We start from the raw sequence: 18,128 nt of genomic DNA, 5'->3' as shown, positions 1-18,128 counted from the left end.
GTGTCCTTCCCCCTTGTGTTTTACAGTCACCCTTTTACTTAATAGGGAAGATTTGGAAACGGCTTGAAGGCAAACAAGGAGCAGAACGGAAGGGAAGAGAAGTCCTCTGAAGTCAGGTTAAAGGAATCACAAAGAAGTTTAGGGGGTGACAACGACTCTTCTCGAAGATATAGAGTTTTCAGTGAGAAGGATTTTGAGCAACTGTTTTTTTTTTTCATTTGACCACAGACTGCTAGAAAACAGGAAAGGAGCTTAATTGAAAGCAGAGGAGGTTTTATTTGGAGCTGAGACGTAATGGTTGAGGTGATTAACCCCCGGAGTGAACAGTGGAGGGATGCCATACAGTCTTTTCCCCAGATAATCACGTGTCCTACGTGGAGTAGACGGTCACAAGGTGTATGAACCAGGGTCCCAACAGGGAAACAGACTGCGGTTGGGATCCTCTGAGGAGCATTGATTTACGGGAGGCTCTTTATAAAGGTGTGAGCAGGGACTAGGGAACCAAGTGGGACAGTGCGGTGGGGAATGGCAGAGCTGTGAACACTCTAAGGGGAAGGGACAAGAGGGAAATGATTTCCCAAACCTGGAAGGAGTGTGTCCCATAGGAGGTGACCTTCAGTGAAGGAACAAGGAGGGAGCCAAGGGAATAAACACCTCACTCATTCTCCACCCACCCTCCAATCTCCTGCTGCGTCTCCTTTAGCCATGTCTGCAGGATCCTCCACACAGGGGAGCCTCAGGGTCACATGCCTGGTGACAATCATCTCTCAGGCGCTCTTCCAGTTCTGAGTTCCTTGGGTTTTCCTAGAACACAAACTCTCTGGAATCTTTTTAAGCTTCGTAACATCTCCTCAAGTTTGAAAACCAGGCATCTGCACCTAGCAAATGACCACACAAGAAATGATCATAATAACAATAACTATGGAAGCCTGAAGAAAAGAGAGGCTGAGAGGGGTTCCCAGAACAACCTGAGCAACAAAACAAGTGACAACTGTATTGATTACAGCCTGTGTATTGATTAGTACAAACTAAATACTCATGAGTCTAGACGGACACAAATAAACAAATGGGGAGGTAGGAGGAGGGAGGAGACAGCGTCACCTTACAGAAGATTCCAATTAACACATGTAGAAGGAACGAAGGCAACAGAAAATCACCATCATGGCTCATGCCTGTAATCCCAGCTTTTAGGGAGGCAGAGGCGGGAGGATAGTTTGAGCCCAGGAGTTTGAGACCTTCCTGGGCAATATAGTGAGACTCTGTTCTCTACAAAAAGGAAAAAAAAAAAAGAAAAGACAAAAGAAACGAAAAGAAAGGAAAGGAAAGGAAGAGAAAATTACCATCAGTATACTATAGTAATCATTGTTTCAGGCAAGATCCACCAATGGATGCTAAAATTAATGGAAAAAAGGTTGGGGAGAAACAGGATATTTGCAGAGTTCCAAATTATCTCCCTCAAGATATTTATTAATTACAAAAGAAAAACATTTTACAGGAAAGAGGGTTAGCAGACACCACTTTCACCTACTGGTCAACATGAACATCACCAGTGTTAAGTCACATAGAAGTCTCTGTGGAAATAAGCACTCATTCCTCTTGGGTGTGTACCACTCGGAGTACCATTCTTGGAACATGGGGCAGCTGTATGCTTACTTTACTAAAAACTGCCAGGCTGTTTTCCAAAGTGACTGTACAATTTTATATTTGCACCAGTAGTGTACAGGAGTTCTAGTGGCTCCATTCTAACATTTAGTATTGACTTCTTAATTTTAGTAATTTTCGTGGGTGTGTTATGAGATCTCATTGGGATTTGTGTTTCCCTGATGACTAATGATGCAGAGCACTTTTCACTGGCTATTTAGGTGTCTAATTCTTTGCCTACTTAAAAAAATTGGGCTGTTAGTCTCCATCATACGGATCATAGAAGTTTCTCTCCATTGAGTACAAGTACTTTGTCAGAAAATACGTATTGCAAACATTTTCTCCCAGTCTGTGGATGGCCTTGGTGCTTTTTGGGTGGTATCTTGTGATGAGCAGTTTTAAATTTTGATAAAGTTGAATTTATCAACTTTTATTTTATGGTTAGTGATTTTTGTATTCTAAAATATATTTGCCGCTTCAATGTGGTCAAGAATTATCCTGTTTTCCTCTAGAAGCTCCATCACTTAACTTTCACATTTGGATCCCTGATGTGATCAAACAATCCACTGCAAGTTAAATTTTATGTGTGGTATAAGATAGGGGTCAGACATTATCCCCACCTCCCTCCAATATGGACATCCAGTTGCTTCAGAATCGTTTGTTGAAAAGGCATTTACTTCCCTGTTGAATTGCATTAGCAGTTTCACCGAATAGTGTGTGGTCTTACATGTGTTATTTATGGACTCTATTTAGCTTCATTTATCCTATGTGCCTTAACTCTGTAGGACACAGAGTCAGGATGTCTGCAGAGTGAAGACGTGTAAGATAAGCTTATTAAAAAATAAACTTCATTTTTAAGAACAAATTTAGATTTGCAGAAAATGTAAAGATAGTAGAGAAAGTTCCCTGATTCCTACACCCAGCTTCCTGTTATCAACATTTTACATTAGTAGCATACATTTGTCACAATTAATAATACTGATACATTATTATTAAGAAAAACCCCAGGCTGGGTGCCACTGGGTCACACCTGTAATCCCAGCACTTTGGGAGGCCAAGGTGGGTGGATCATCTGGGATCAGGAGTTTGAGACCAGCCTGGGAAACATGGTGAAGCCCTATCTCTACTAAAAATACAAAAATTAGCCAGGTGTGATGATGTGCACCTGTAATCCCAGCTACTTGGGAGGCTGAGGTAGGAGAATCGCTTGAGCCCCAGAGGCAGGGGTTGCATTGAACCATGATCATGCCACTGCACTCCAACCTGAGCAACAGTCAGGCTTCATCTCAAAAAAAAAAAAAAAAGTCCATAATTTTCAGACAAGCTTGCTCAGATTTCCTCGGTTTTTACATAACGTCCTTTTGTCACCCTAGCACTCCATCCAGGACACACAGTACACTTTGTCAGCATGTCTCTTTAGACTCCTCTTGGCTCTGCTAGTTTCTCAGACTTTCCCTGCTTTTGAAGCCTTGAAAATTTTCAGCAGTATCTGTAGAACATTCTTCAGTTTGGGTTTGTCTGATGGTTTTCTCAAAGTCAGACTCAGAGTATGGATTTTTGAGAGGAAGACCCAGGAAGTGGTGTCCTTCTTATCACATCATGCTGTCAACATGGCTTGTCACTGTGGATGCCAGCCTTGGCCACCAGGCCGAGGTGACAATAAGCTCACTCATAAGAGGTATGTTAGTTACATTTACATGTAATATGTGCAATATGTTTTCCTTCAATGTTCAGATAACTTTTTTTTTCAGGTGAAGAATGTCTAAATTTAAAGTGGTAGATCCAATTATTAATCTGAAAAAAAATTATATGATTTTCCCTGTACTTTTGGACTTAGATATATATGATTGAACCTTATTAGCGTAACAATGGAAGCCACTGCTTTACACTTAGAGGCCCTGCACCTGAAAACATATTGAGCATTTCATTTGAAAATGTAACTGCTCAGCTGTTTAAACAAACTTATTCTATCTTTCCCTATTCCACCACACCCTTTGTTTGTCTGTCATAATCCCGGTACCACACTATCTTAACTCTTAAAGTTGTACAATAATTATTGACATCAATAATTATAATCAATATGGCCTTCCAACTTCGTTCTGATTCAAGTTTGCCTTGGTCATTCTAGGTCTTTGCAAAGCCACATAAATTTTAGAATCAGCTTATCAATTTCTATAGAAATGCCTGATGCAGCTGGGTGTAGTGGCTCATGCCTGTATTATCATTGCTTTGGAAGGTTGGGGCAGCAGTATTGCTTGAGGCCAGCAGTTGCTTGGGCAACGGAGTGGGATCCTGTCTCTACAACAAATTAAAAATTAGCTGGGCATGGTGGTGCGTACCTGTGGTCCTGGCTACTTGGGCAGATGAGGCAAGAGCATTGCTTGAGCCTGGAGTTCAAGGCTGCAGTGAGCACCACCCTCCTCCAGCCTAAACAACAGTGTGAAACCCTGTCTCCCACCACACAAAAATTTTGATTGAGAACTGAATTTGGGGATCAATTTTGGGAAAACCGACAACAACGTGCAGGGCTGGGATCCCGGCGCCGTGTGTACTATCTCCCTCTATTTGCCTCTCCTCTTGGGCTCTGTGATGAGGCAGGAGAATGTAATTTGCCAAAGGACTAAATGTGTCATCTGCATGTGATATACAGTGATTCAACAGATACTCCCAGAGTTCCTGGGCAAGAGGGATTCCACTGTGAGCAAAGCCCCTACTCTCACGGTGCTTACATGAGGTGGGGGACACATGTATCAGGGAGTAGGCGAAAACCACAGGCAAGCAAATGAGCAAACACAGAGCCTGTTCCCTGGTTATCACTGCAGTGGAGGAAAAGGAGAATCCAGGGTGGGACAGGGTTCAGGGAGTCTTGCTCTGGTGTTTTAGGGAGTCATGGAAGACCTCCTTGATGAGATCCTCTGTGAGCTGACATGAAGGGAGTGAGAGAGTGAGCAGCGAGGGTGCCTCCCCCAGACAGCAAGGAAAGCGAGGAGCAGCCCGGAGGCCAGCCCGTGATGGGTGATGGCGTTGGTGAGAAGGTGGAGCCAGGGGCAAAGGGACATTGTGGCTTTTGCTTTATATGAGAGGTGAAGGCACTGGTGGTTTTGAACAAGGAGTGACAGACACCTATCTCCGAGAACAGCTGTGAAGCTTAAATGAACTTAAGTTTGCAAAGCCTGGCCTGCACTCAAAAACAGGTTCTCTACTCTGACAGCAAGGATTAGGCAAAATGCATCTTCTCCCATTTCACGATGGCTTGCCCAGCTAGGATATGGTTTGGCTGTGTCCCTACCCAAATGTCATCTTGAACTGTAGTTACCATAATCCCCAAGTGTCCTGGGAGGGACCTGGTGGGAGGTAATTGCCATGGGGGCAGTTACCATCAGCCATTCTCATGAGAGGAGAGAGTGCTCATGAGATCTGATGGTTTTATAAAAGGGCTTTCCCCACTTTTGCTCAGCAGTTCTCCTTCCTGCCATTATGTGAAGAGGGACATGCTTGCTTCCCCTTCTACCATGATTGTAAGTTTCCTGTGGCCTCCCCAGCCATGCAGAAGTGTGGGTCAATTAAACCTCTTTCCTTTTTAAGGTACCCAGTCTCAGGCAGTTCTTTATAGCAGCATGAGGACGGACTAATACAAGCTCCTTATCCATACTAGGCGCTCAATAAATGCATGAGGAATGAATTGGAAAAGGAAGGGAGGAAGGGAGGGAGGGAGGAAAGGCAGGACACAGCCAGGACCAAACCCCTATCTGAATTCCTGTGCCACTGCCTGCCATTCACTCCTACAAACCTCCGCATGATCATGGTGGCTCCAAGGTGATGGTGCTTACAAAGTACCTTTGAAGGTACAATTATATCCTAGTGACTAAAATTAAAACAAAAACTTCTGCATGTGCAGGAGTTACTGACTAAAGGGGAAGTCCACTCAGACAGCGCTGACAGTCGGGGCTCTTCAGGAAGGCCCAATAGCTCCCTCACCAACCACTGGCCGCTACCAAGCTCTGAAAAAGCATAATGTCATTTTGCCTCCATCAGTTCTGTGGGTGGAATGGGCTGGCTATAGCTATCCTCCACTCATAAATCAGGCAGCACCACCCCCCAGCAAGGCTAAGTGGCCTGCCCACAGACACAGGCTTGGGGACAGAGCAGACCCTGGGCTCTACCTCCTGGCACTGACTCAGGAGGCCTTTCTCCACCCACTGCTGCTTAGAATGGGGGGTTTCCGACTTCAGTCAGCCCGAGTTAAATCTCCATTCCAACCTACTTGCTCTATGACCTTGAACAGGTCCCTTAAACCTCATGAGCCCGCCCCTTAAACCTCATGAGCCCCTGTTCCCCTCATTCCTAACACCATACAGCTAAAACCCACCAGGCAGGGAGTGTACAAAGGCAAATGGGAGGCAGGTCGCACCTATGTGTGCAGCAAAGGACCCAGCATGATGCCTGGGTCACAGGAAGCTCTAGGTGAGTTCCGTTCACTGCACGCCTGCCTCACCTAACTGTCCGACCCCTTATGTGGCCACTGAGCCCCTCCTAAGGCAGGTGACAGTGAGCTTCAGCCTTTCTTATCTGCTTTGAGTTTCAATGAACACACATTATCTGCACAGTAAAGAGGTCACCAGGGGTGAAACAGACATGGGCTCTGGAGTCACACAGACCTAAGGTTTCAGAAACGGGCTCCTGAACAGAGGCAGAAAGGGCCATATTGGTAGGAAGACTGCCTTACAGCCAAGAGGCAGCCGCAGGCAGGGGCTCCAGCTGAAGCCTGGGCCTGCCCCACCCCCAGGGACTACCTGTGGCTGTTGCAAGCAGGACTGTGAGGACCACTGAGTGGGGGCATAGGGGTCAGGAGCTCTGCCAGGCCCAGGAAGCAGACCAGCTGGGGAATCTAACCAAGCAAGGCCAGTGGAGCACTGAGTGTGGAGGAAGGGGGCTGGAATTCCCAAGGGAATTGCAGACAGCCACCCCTGCTGCTGGCAGGCAGAGCTAGAGGGGCACACTGGGTGTCAGAGTTCCTGGGTCCAGCATCCACATCTGTGAAGGGGAGAAAGGCAGTGGTGGTCTGGAGTCAGGTGACCCAAACTGAGACTGATCCAGGCTTTGCCCTTCAGTATCTCTGTATAACACTGGAGAAGTGTGATGCTCCCAGCCCTAGCTCCTCATCTGTAAAGTGAGAGAACAGAAGGGCCTTTCTCACAGTGTGGTTGTGAGAAAGCATGACAGAATACAAAAGAAACCTCCAGCGCAGTGCCCGGCACAAAGAAGTCATCACAAAATTGTAGCTGCAGAATTTTAATCACACTATCAATAATGATCATGAGTTAAGGGGCTCACAATAGTAACTGGCACTGGAGCCCATCAGTGTCTTCGAGAGAAACAGGATAATCATTCCCTCCTACCAGTGTTGAAATCGTGTGTGTGTGTGTGTGTGTGTGTGTGTGTGTGTGTGTGTGTGTGTACATGGTAGAAAGACAGACAGACTTTGCCTCAGTTTGGGTCACCTGACTCCAGGCCACCACTGCCTTTCTCCCCTTCATAAATGTGGATGCTGGACAGACACAACATGCTTTCTAGAATACTGGACTAGCTAGTGATAACTGTACACAGCACCCTTGACATAGTAACTCCATCTTAGAGAAAGACTCCATCGTACATTTTAAAAGGTACCTTGCCAGCAAGACCAGATGTTTTGCCTAATCAGTGAAAACTGCTTCCGACCAGACAAGGACATGATCAAGCACACTCCTCCACTCAGTCCTCACCAGAGGACTCTGTGGCCATAAGAGCAGGACTTCAACAGCTAGAAACGGCTGCCCCCACAGACCCTGTCTCACTGTCGCCTGTGATCAGCACCCGGCATCCACGGCCCAACGCTCTGCCCACATCAGACTTCCCTGTGAGTCCAATGGACTGCCCAGACCAGGCCAGGACTTTCTTTTTCTTTTCCATGTTGCTCTCCCTGGACTGGCTCATTAATCCCTTTTCCTATCCCTTTTCTTTCAGTGTTAAATGTTGCTTCATTTACTGTGAAATGTTTAATCTATAATATTTATATATTGATTAAGTATACTATTATATATGGTTTGCAATACTGACTGACATATGGAGTGGTGTGAGCCTGTGTGTCCGTGGCTCTGACTCCTGAGTGAATGCAAAGTACTAAGGGGAAGTTCGTCCTTGGGAACTCAATGGAGCTTCCAGCTTTGGTGATTTAAACCACATCAATAAAGGTCTGACGTTGTGGAAAGACACAAATGTGCAGGGATCTGGTTATCACTGACCTGCACCGCTCATGATAACTAAACAGGAAGGTAACCGACCATTGTGAGGTTGTGAGGGAGGAGAGAAGGGAACGGAATGATCATCATCGGGTGAAATGACTGGGGTTTTCCTTCACACAACAGACCTTCAAAGAAATCTACTGACTCTAATTGAGGCAAAGGACAAAAGTGAGGCCTGCAAATGACATCTACACACCCAGGTGAGATTTCTGCCCCCAAGGCTTTAGAATGTTCTTTTTCACAGCCACCTACTACACAACTGATTAGAATTCTGGCCCTTGGCGAATGAGGACCTGGAAATGGCAGCAGGATTATTTTGTCACGCCATATCTGCTCTGGGTCCCAAGTGCGTCAGCAGTGAGACGAGACAGAAGGCTGATGAGTCATACAAGTGACAGGCTCCCCCCAGCGTCTAGCATGTCACCCAGGTCTCCAGAGAGTGCCTCATGTGGCATGCATGGAAAGGCATGTTACTCCACTCAAGCAGGAGCTGGCAACTGTTTTCTTTTCATTTTTTTTTTTTTTTTCTTTTTTCAGAGATAGGGTTTCACCACATTGGGCAGGATGGTCTCGATCCCCTGACCTCGTGATCCACCGACCTCAGCCTCCTAAAGTGCTGGGATTAGAGGCGTGAGCCACCGTGCCCAGCCAACCCTTTTCTCTAAAGGGCCACCTGTTAACTATTTTAGATGCAGATCATCCAGTCTTTGTTGCAACCACTCAACTCTGCCATTATAATGCAGTGCAGCCATAGACAGTATGTAAATGAATAGGCATGGCTGTGTTTCAATAAAACTTTATTTACAAAAACAGGTTGTGGGCCAGATTTGGTCCCCAGAGAGCAGTTTGCCAACCCATGTTAAAGAATCACTGGAATCACTACTGAACTTTCCTCTTCAGTGTCTTTTAATTTAGAATTTTTTGGTAAAGTCTTTATAGGCCCAGTGGGTCACTCTGTATCATCACGAATTTTCCCTGAAATGACTACCACGAGCCTGTTGTGTTGCAAGACCTATGTTTTTACAAACATAAAATCATGATGTTTTGAAATTGGCTGAGAAGTGGTTTGAATTACAGGTCCCAAGTTAACTGGAAAATCCTAACACTCCTCCCCACCATACCAACCAAGCCTTGTGGAATTTAGTTAATCAAAAGAAAAAAATACTGAAAACAAGAACAAGTTGAAATCAAAAGAGGCAAAACCGAGCACACACATCTCCCCAATTGACGGGGGTTTATCTATTGCCGACAGAGTGTGTGCCTTCTGTCCTCCCAGTCAGTCCCTGGTGAGGAGACCTCATGTCATTTTGGATTAACGTCTGCATCTCACACATGGGAGCTTGGTAATGATTTCTCCTCATTATATTAAGGAATAAAAAGCCTTTGAGAAACAGTTGCTGATGAACTGCGACGCTCACTTATCTTCCTTTGTCATATGAGGAAGCTAGGAAATAACTTCTATATTTTGATTCTTCCTCTCCAGGGAATGGCTTTTGGTGTTGCAATGATTCATTTAGTGGAAAAAATAAATTTCTAAGGCCGGGCGCAGTGGCTCACGCCTATAATCCCAGCACTTTGAGAGGCCGAGGGAGGTGGATCACTTGAGGTCAGGAGTTCAAGACCAGCCTGGTCAACACGACAAAACCCTCTCTCTACTGAAAATACAAAAAATTAGCCAGGGGTGGTAGTGCGTACCTATAATCCCAGCTACTCAGGAGGCTGAGGCAGGAGAATCGCTTGAACCTGGGAGGCAGAGGCTGCAGTGAGCCAAGATTGTACCACTGCACTCCAGCGTTGAAGACAGAGCAAGACCCTGTCTCAAATAAAATAAAATAAATAAATAAATTTCTAAAGGAGATGGACAGTGAAAGCCTGAGAGCCAGTGGCTCCTGCAATCCCAATTCCGTCCAACTAAGGAATTCTCGTCGCATTCTAGCACATTCTCTGACCTGGAAAAGGCAAGGCAGACAGATCCAATCCTAACACTGGACCCCTCCATCCTTGTCCCAGGGAGCCAGGTCTCATGGTCCTTGCTGGAGCCTCATAGAGCCAGATTGCTTGAAGAGACCAAGGAAAGACCCTCATGAGCGTCGTGATCATAAGCAAACACTATCACGAGTGTCTAAAAAGCCAAGCTGAAGCTTCATCTGCCTGTTACAACTGTGGTGCCCCCTTCATGCTTCTTTTTTTTTTTGCAAGAATCTGATGATTCATTATTCAGAGAGATGGTGACATATGCAATGAAAGAATGGATGAAGAAAGTTAGAAAATGTGTTATTAAGTAAATTTACAGCAACATTGTTTGGTCAGCAAAGAATTTCCAAGATAGAAATGGCCATGACATCTGGATGGAAGGGCCATCCTAACCTGACATATTATTCTTGCAACCTCTGACATTTATGTTGCCATCACTTAAGGCTCCTTTTAGAGGGCCTCTTTATCAAGAGTTCAGATTGCACAGAGTAAACCTGAGTCAACTGGAGACTGTGATGGGTGACAGTGTGCGGTCAGGGTGTGGACAATAGATGCCTAGGAAAATCAGCAAGAGGGGAAAAGGAGATTTATGAGTCATGCTTGGGGCTGAGTCAGTGAAAGCCTTTGTGGGAAACCGCTGTTCAGCTGCCACAGACAAACCGAAATGAATCCACAAAATACTGCTCCAGCCGGCATCTCCCTCCATGTGCTGACTATCCAAGTGCTCCTTCAGGGCCAGAAATGCTCGTCTTCACTGGGCTCAAGGTTGCAAAGAGAGCAAAAGTAGATGCCCTTGAAACAAGAAATCAAATTCGTTTTGGACACCTAGACTTTGGAGTCTTGGGTTTAATATCAGAGTTTTAAATAACAGTTAATCAAAACGTAGGAGGTTTCATGTGAATTGCTAACCATAGGAGGCAGCAGAATTGCTTTGGGAACTGGCCAGATCTAGGTTGGGATGTCCTCAGTGCTCTTGCCTTCACTTGTGTGGTGGCCTTGGAGCCTGGGCATGATGGCCTCATCTGTAAGCTGAAGTGGATAGACCCACTTTTCACAGTCGATAGGAGAATCTATTAGGAAATCTCATCTGGTTAACTGCCTCCCCTTCCACAGCACATTGGTCAGAAACAGTGACTTTAGAATGAGAACAGGTGGGACCTTTAGAGCTGCAGGTCACGTGGTCACGCATGTCTGATGCCGAGACACCTTACTGGTAGGAAGCACCCTCATGTTGCACCCTCTTCCTTCTCCTGTCACCCTCACTTCTTTTACTTACAGTTTAAGCAGACGGTGCATTGCCGGCCCTCCCTGTGCAGCCAGGGACCTGCCCACCACCCCTGCTGACACAGCTGGGGCCAAGTCAAGCTCATGGGCTGCAGGGAGCCCCGCAGGGAGCAGCCTGGACAGCACCAGCAGTGGGGAGCTCTCTTCCTTCACACCTGGGACTCTGCCACGGTGTATTAGATTTCACAAAGTCATTGCTAAAGGTATCTGCGATGTTACACCCTCCTCCATTCCTTCCACTGTCTCTGTATCATGCAAATCAGTTGAGCCTGGAAGAGGCATGTGGGCAGAAGGAAAGGCTTGTTCAAAGGTCCTGGGGCATGAGAAAATGGGGCATTTGGAGCCCCTCAAGTGGGCTTACATCTGTTACTCTGCCTCTGAATAATGCTCAAGAAACTGCAAGAGAAATGAGAAGAACATATTTTTATTTTTTAAAAGAGACTGAGTTCTCTCCTTTGGCAAATGTCTAATGAAGTGGCCCCAGTAAAGGCTCAATCCACCCACTGGCCCAACTCCTCCTCCAAGTGGCTAGCTTCTCATTGCATTTGGGCCTGATGTCCTGAGGATACAGGCACACCTGTGGTACTGCCCAGAGCATCTGCAACTCTCCCTGCCCTGAGATTCCCTGCAGGTTAGGGTCCCTGGGAAGGTCTGCACCATTTTGTGTGGAGGTGCACTCGGGTAGAAACTACCAAGGAGATCAACTTTGCCACCCCTTCCCTGCATCTAACTGTCACTATAGTCAGAGATGATGAGGGGTCTTGGCTGGGCCCTGAGGCCAGCTGATTGCTTGCCCTACCTCTGAGCCTGGCCTGCTCCCTGGATGTAGCCGGCCCATTATGGGGGTGCAACATGCCTTGCAGAGGCATTATACCAGGGCTGGGGCCTCTCTAACAACCCTCAGAGACATGAGCTTGTTAGCTGTCATCCCAGTGTGTCATGCTAAGACCTGGCAAAGCTACACACCTCACACAGTATGCACACAGAGCAGGAGGGTCCCCATCTCACTCCCAATGAACCAGGAACTCACCACTGCATGCTGCCAGGAGGAGGGTGTGCAGATGAGGAAAACCTTGATCCTTCTAGTTACTCGACATAGCCCTCTACCCCTGAACACGCCCACTCTAGGCTCTCAACCTCAGAGGACATCTCCACGGCACCTACACCAATCTACACAATGGTGCATTAATACAGAAAATGACATTAATTCATCATTTTTAAAAAGTCGATTAAAAAGCAAAAAGCATTGAGATGTATCTGCTAAGTCACCAAACTGATAGGCTGCTGTTTCTCTTTTTAAAATCTGAGTTGTCTGAAAACTCTGTTTGGTTGAGTGTGATGCAGGCCCAGCTGGGAATTTGGGATCCATTGGTGACTGCTGCCCGGTGAGGCCTTTCTCTCACCATCTTGATACAACTAGACCCTAATCCATACAGTGAACCAATCCTGGACATGCCTCCAAAACCCCAACCAGCCCAGCTCCAGGATATCTAGTCTGGTAAAAACTTGTGCATGGATCAAATACACAGGAACAAAACTAAAGTCAGGAAGACCAACCAGTAGACAGAGAAGCTGGGATGTGGGGATCAGAGGTCAGCAGCGAAAACAACTGGTCAGGACAACTGGTCTCCTCAAATGTCACACGGCGAAGGGCATGTCTTTGCCTGTGCTAGAAAAGCCACTAGATACAGAGTGAACCTCAACAAACAGAGAGCCCCGTGGCAAACCCTTCGCCAAGAGCTTACAGCTCTCCCTAGTGAGGGGCTTAGGCAATGTAGGGCTGAATATTTCCATTTTCCCTCTTCAAACAGCAAGACTCAGAGGCCCATACAGGTATTCAATAGATGTCTGCTGGGTGTCTAAAGAAGAGCCATTGCTTTCATTGAGTGATCAAAGTTACCATCACTGGTTAATGGGACCTACAGAAATGACCGACTTTAAATGCCATCTAAAGGTCATCTGGGTTTTGCCTCAGCAGGACTAGAAATCTCCAGTTTCTCAATGTTTATTCAGATATTCACATTGTACATTAAAGATATCTTAGATCTCTCTCCTTACATCTGTCACTCTGCCTCTGGATAATGCGGAAGAAACTGCAAGAGAAATGAGATGTACATATTTTTCTTTTTAAAAACACACTGAGTTCTCTTCTTTTGCAAATGTCTAATGAAGTGGCCCCAGTAAAGGCAAAATTCACCCACTGGCCCGACTCCACCTCCAAGGCTCTGGGTGGTGGCTTCAGGGTGGTAAGGAGAGTCCAAGACACATCCCCTTGAGTCAGAAGTCATGGCATCAGAATTAGGAGGCACAGGTCCAGGACACAAGGCATGTTGCTACACGCAAAATTCATAAGCTGGAGAAATAAGCTACACATGAAGCTCTGGCTGGTGGTTTTCCTGTGCATTAGCTTATTTAATCATGACAGTCTGGGTCTGATCTTAACGATTTCACCCTGAACAACTCTAACAGATACTATCCTATTCCCACAAGCAGCAATATAACAATATTTCAGCAAAGAATAAAACCCATTAAATATGGGAGGGGGTAATATGTGTATCTACTAGTACTTCCCAAGGTTCCAAGTCATAGCATTCTAACCCTCAGATGATGAGCTGCCAGTCTGTGACTTTAGCCCCATCCTCAATCACATCGTCCTCCTCTCCAACACCTTCCACTCTACCAGCGCATCTTCCTCGGCCCCCACGGCCCATCCCCATCCTCTTCTGTGTCAGCTTCACCTTGGCTTTAGCTGTTCACAACCCTCCCCCACTGGATGGTAAACCCCTCAAGCCCAGGCATGGGTCCCACCCTCCTGGCATCTCTGCAAGTGGCTGATGTTCTTAGGGCTTAGTATAGAGTAGGAAGAGCTTCCATTTAGGAATCAGTGTTTAACGTCTAGAAAGAAGCCTGGCATTGGTTCTCGCAACAATTCATCCTAAGGCAGGATGATTCTTCAGGGGAGGGGCTGAATATGGGTTGCAGGACGCTCCTGTGCTTGGACCTGGGCTCAAGCCATCCCGGTGTTGGGCCCTAACTCCGCAGACTAATGGCAAAAAGGGCAAAGAGATTTAACTACACACTCAGAAGACTGCCATCTGTACTATTCGGAAAGCAACTTGCTCTGCCCAGCCCCTCTGGACAAGGCCAAACAGGCTTAGTCTGCTGTGGGCAAACAAGAAAAGTAGGTCAGCTCGACAGCCCAGTTCTTCCATGGTGATGAACTAATGATGCGAACGCAGGGCCCGTCCGCGGAGAGGGGCGGGACAGCACCAGCCCAGGGCCTTGGCTGATCTCAGACCCAGCCTGTGTGGCTCATGCCAGCCTCTGGATGGCAGACAGGGGACCTGGGTAAGAGCAAAACCCAGAGAACACTTGGGAAGATGGCTTAAAAAAAACCCTGCAGGAAAACAACAGTGTAAATTGACACCCTGCCATTTCCCTGTTATTAAAGACATATCAATTCATGTCCGTATGGTGCTGTGACACTTGCACGGGCTGCTGGGCCTGCACAGGTGCGTTATGGTGATAATTTGCAGGAACACTGCTGAGAAACTGCGGTGCTACCTCCCAGCTCGCCTGCATGACGTCCTCACCCATCACCCTCCCTCAGCCACTGGCAATAACTAGAGGCTCACTGGGGCCGAGGACAGGCTTGAGTCAGGGGTTCAGTGCTGCCGGGACCGGTGGGCACAAGGCCCCATGTTATGGAGGAGGCCACTGCTCTGTTCCCATGTCCAGTCTGGGCTGCAGCTGTCCAGACAGAAAGGCTTCCCTTTCTGGCTTCTCTGGCTCAGAAGTTGGACAAAATACAGAACACTATGAAGGAATTCCCCTGAGTCCCCGGTGAGCTACTTATAGGAGCCAGTGTCTGGATTGGGTTGTCTCAGGAGGGCCCAGCACAAACATGGAGGCTAATGCCGGGGTCCTCAGGTGGCCAGGTCCTGCTCCCTGGGCTCATAAGAGGACAGGACCGTTTGTTCACCCCCCAGATAGCTTAGGAGCAACTGAGAGTTAGTCTAGGGGTCCCAGAGAAGTTTCTCAATGGAGCAGTAGCCTTGCGGCTCAGGCCCAGGAGGAAGCGAAGGAATCAGTTCAAATGCAGTTATGCCTAATATTTAGAGCCCCTTCTTCCAAAATGCTGGATATTTTTCCTCTTTCTGTCATTTTTATAACAAATGTATTAGAAGGTTTTGTCAATCAACATTTTAGAAATATTCAAATCCAAAAACTCATGACTGGGAATGTTTACTCTACTTCTTTTAGGAAATGACCTTGTCTCAAAGTTTTCTCTGGCATTTTTAAGAACTGAAGGACAGAACCAACAATCAATCAATCTTCCTTCCTTCCTTCCTTCCTTCCTCCCTCCCTCCCTCCCTTCTGTCCTTTGGCCTTTGTTCATGAATTCATTTAGTGAATATTAAAGGAGATGGGAAAATCTACCATTCATGAAGAAAGGTGAGGACTCTGTCACACAGTGGGAATAGTCCTGGGAGATCTGGGCTTCTAATTGTGACTGCTGCTTAACTAGCTTAGGCAAGATCCTATCCCTCTCTCTGCCTCAGTTTCTCCCCTTCACAGGCCATCTGTGTAACCTAAGAACACAATGCCTTAAGGCAACTGAAATGTGGGACAGCATAAAAGCTCAATGAATTGTTAGCACAGGTGGTGGCTGTTATTCTCACAATCCAAAAACAACTCCAAAGGCATAGTTAAATGCTTCTACATTTAAATAACAGATCCTAACCATGGACATCAATTATCTTCATATTTAAATTCCCAAGATATTAACCAGCTACCAGGGAGCCTGCAGTTAGTCCTTTTATGTGTGGACCTCGTGATCCAAAAGGTTGCCAAATAGGAGACCTTGGCTTGTATAATAGTATTTTCCTGAAGAGCTGGCAACAAACAAACTTGGGTAAACTGAATCATACTTTAAATGTGCAAGTGGCTCAGGGCCCACTAATTGGAGGAGTGTGGAATCCCACCCACCCTCACTAACAAGCCTTCTGCAATGCAAAACTCCACACTGCCAATTAGTGTGCTTAACGAAGTATCATACACCTGGTTTCCAGGCGACCACAACTCACTGCAATTTTGAAATTCTGGACAAAATAGGGAGAAGTTTGGATTTTTAAATTTGAAATAAATGATTTTACACATCTAGCCAACTTTAACAAAGTTGGAAGTGAAATGCTGTTAAAATAAATTGGCTAGCCAGGCACGGTGGCTCGCGCCTGTAATCCCAGCACTTTGGGAGGGCAAGGCAGGCGGATCACCTGGGGTCGGGAGTTCAAGACTAGTCTGCCCAACATGGTGAAACCCTGTCTCTACTGAAAATACAAAAATTAGCCAGGTGTGGTGGCATGTGCCTATAATCCCAGCTACTCAGGAGGCTGAGGCAGGAGAATCACTTGAACCTAGAAGGCAGAGTTTGCATTGAGCCGAGATCATGCCATTGCATGGCAGCCCAGGCAACAGAGCAAGACTCCATCTCAAAAATAAATAAATAAATAAGCAAGCAAGCAAGCTATACATTAGTCCTACCTACTATTCAAAGCATTTATTTAAAGCATTTCTTATAATGCAACAGCATTATCTCAAAGAACGTTCGGTTTACATAATTTACTTAAGAAATTCAGTATATTTAATAGTGTTATATTCCTATCTTCACCTAAATAAAGCATGAAGTTTTCAATTCCCAGAGTATGCTAAATTATGAAGTCCATTTAAAAACTATCGGATTCTTTAGAACAGAACTAAACAATCATTCCAAGGCCACATATACATAGTACTCGTGCATGTTATAAACTTAAACAGAAATTTCATTTTTGCAACCTCTTTGGAAGAAAAAGAAACCAACAAAGAAATAAATAAAACAAAAGTATACATCTGGTTTAAATGAAAACATTAAAAAATTTTTTGTTTTCTGGAGAAGCAATACATATTCATTGTAATTAATTCGCTCTTTCATTAAGAACATAAAGGATCTTAGGCCATTATCATTAGGGAGAGCCAAGTTGTCTCTTTAAATATTAAAAACATTATTTAAACAAAACGGCAGAAGTACTAAATCCCCCTAACTCTCCTAGAAATATTAATATTTTTACTTTCTTCACCTATACTCTCACCTCGTCCTTCACATGGTTTAAACTGTGTATTCTGCCTTGCTCTGGAGAAACTATGTTCATGTCTATGTAAGAAGGACCCCAGGCTGACTCTCTCTGAAGGATGCTCTATCTCTGGCCCCAAGCTTGGGAACATTCTGAGGTCATGAAAACTCATTTTAACAATAACACCACCACTATCTTTCTCAGCCTTGATTGCAAGGAGTAAGGTCTTAATGTGTGTGCAAGCATGTGTGTGTCACATGGCATCACAGCAGGATGTAAACTATGGTAAGACCAAGTCTCCAAGGGGCAGGAAGAATTGGTCCATATCAGAGATGGTGGGGCTAGTGAGCTGTTCAAGGCATACGCATTCCTCTATCTACTGTGTCTTATCTTGGCTATAGAAAAACAAGTGCAATATATTTTTTTAATCTCCCGAAGGTACTGTTTGCTTTCTGCTAAGCTCTCAGTGCCCCTGAGACCTCTTGTATGGCCAAAGGGAGGAGATGAGGGTGTGGCTTGCACTTAGGCAAAGAGAAAGGGGTTGAATTCAAGAACGGCCTCATAGAAACTTAAAATATTGACAAAGATAGGGGTTTCACACAAAAGCAAGCAGGTTGCAAAATGCCCCACGGATTGCAGCTACAGTTCTGAGTCTGGAAGACCCCACAATCCAGAATCAGGGTCAAGTTCTCTTGAACACTTGCCCCCACTTTTGGAGGACATTTAAGGGACAGGACATGAAGAGAGGAGTCTGGCTGTGCTTCCCACAGAAGCAAGAGCTGCTCCTCTCCTCTTTCTTTCCACAAACTCACAGGACGCTTCAAGGCCCTCTCTGGGG

General features: G+C 45.9%; 1 protein-coding gene across 7 annotated transcripts in view; it reads right to left on the bottom strand.

The window, feature by feature from the left end:
- Positions 1-18,128, bottom strand: part of NPAS2 (neuronal PAS domain protein 2) — a 172,074-nt gene that overhangs the window by 94,021 nt on the left and 59,925 nt on the right. The window contains exon 1 of one of the 7 annotated variants that reach the window (XM_032255471.1): positions 9,872-16,436. The exons of the other annotated variants lie outside the window; for them this stretch is intronic. Coding sequence (XP_032111362.1) covers positions 9,872-9,921 — 50 coding nt within the window. The 5' untranslated portion in view covers positions 9,922-16,436. Of the gene's footprint in view, positions 1-9,871; positions 16,437-18,128 lie in introns of those variants that run through there. 7 annotated transcript variants of the gene reach the window in all.

This window comes from Sapajus apella, unplaced genomic scaffold, assembly GCF_009761245.1.
Source record: "Sapajus apella isolate SASKATOON/1434 unplaced genomic scaffold, GSC_monkey_1.0 scaffold89, whole genome shotgun sequence".
Classification (NCBI taxonomy): domain Eukaryota; kingdom Metazoa; phylum Chordata; class Mammalia; order Primates; family Cebidae; genus Sapajus; species Sapajus apella.
Note: the sequence above shows the minus strand (reverse complement) of the source record. Positions and strands in the feature narration are given on the sequence as shown.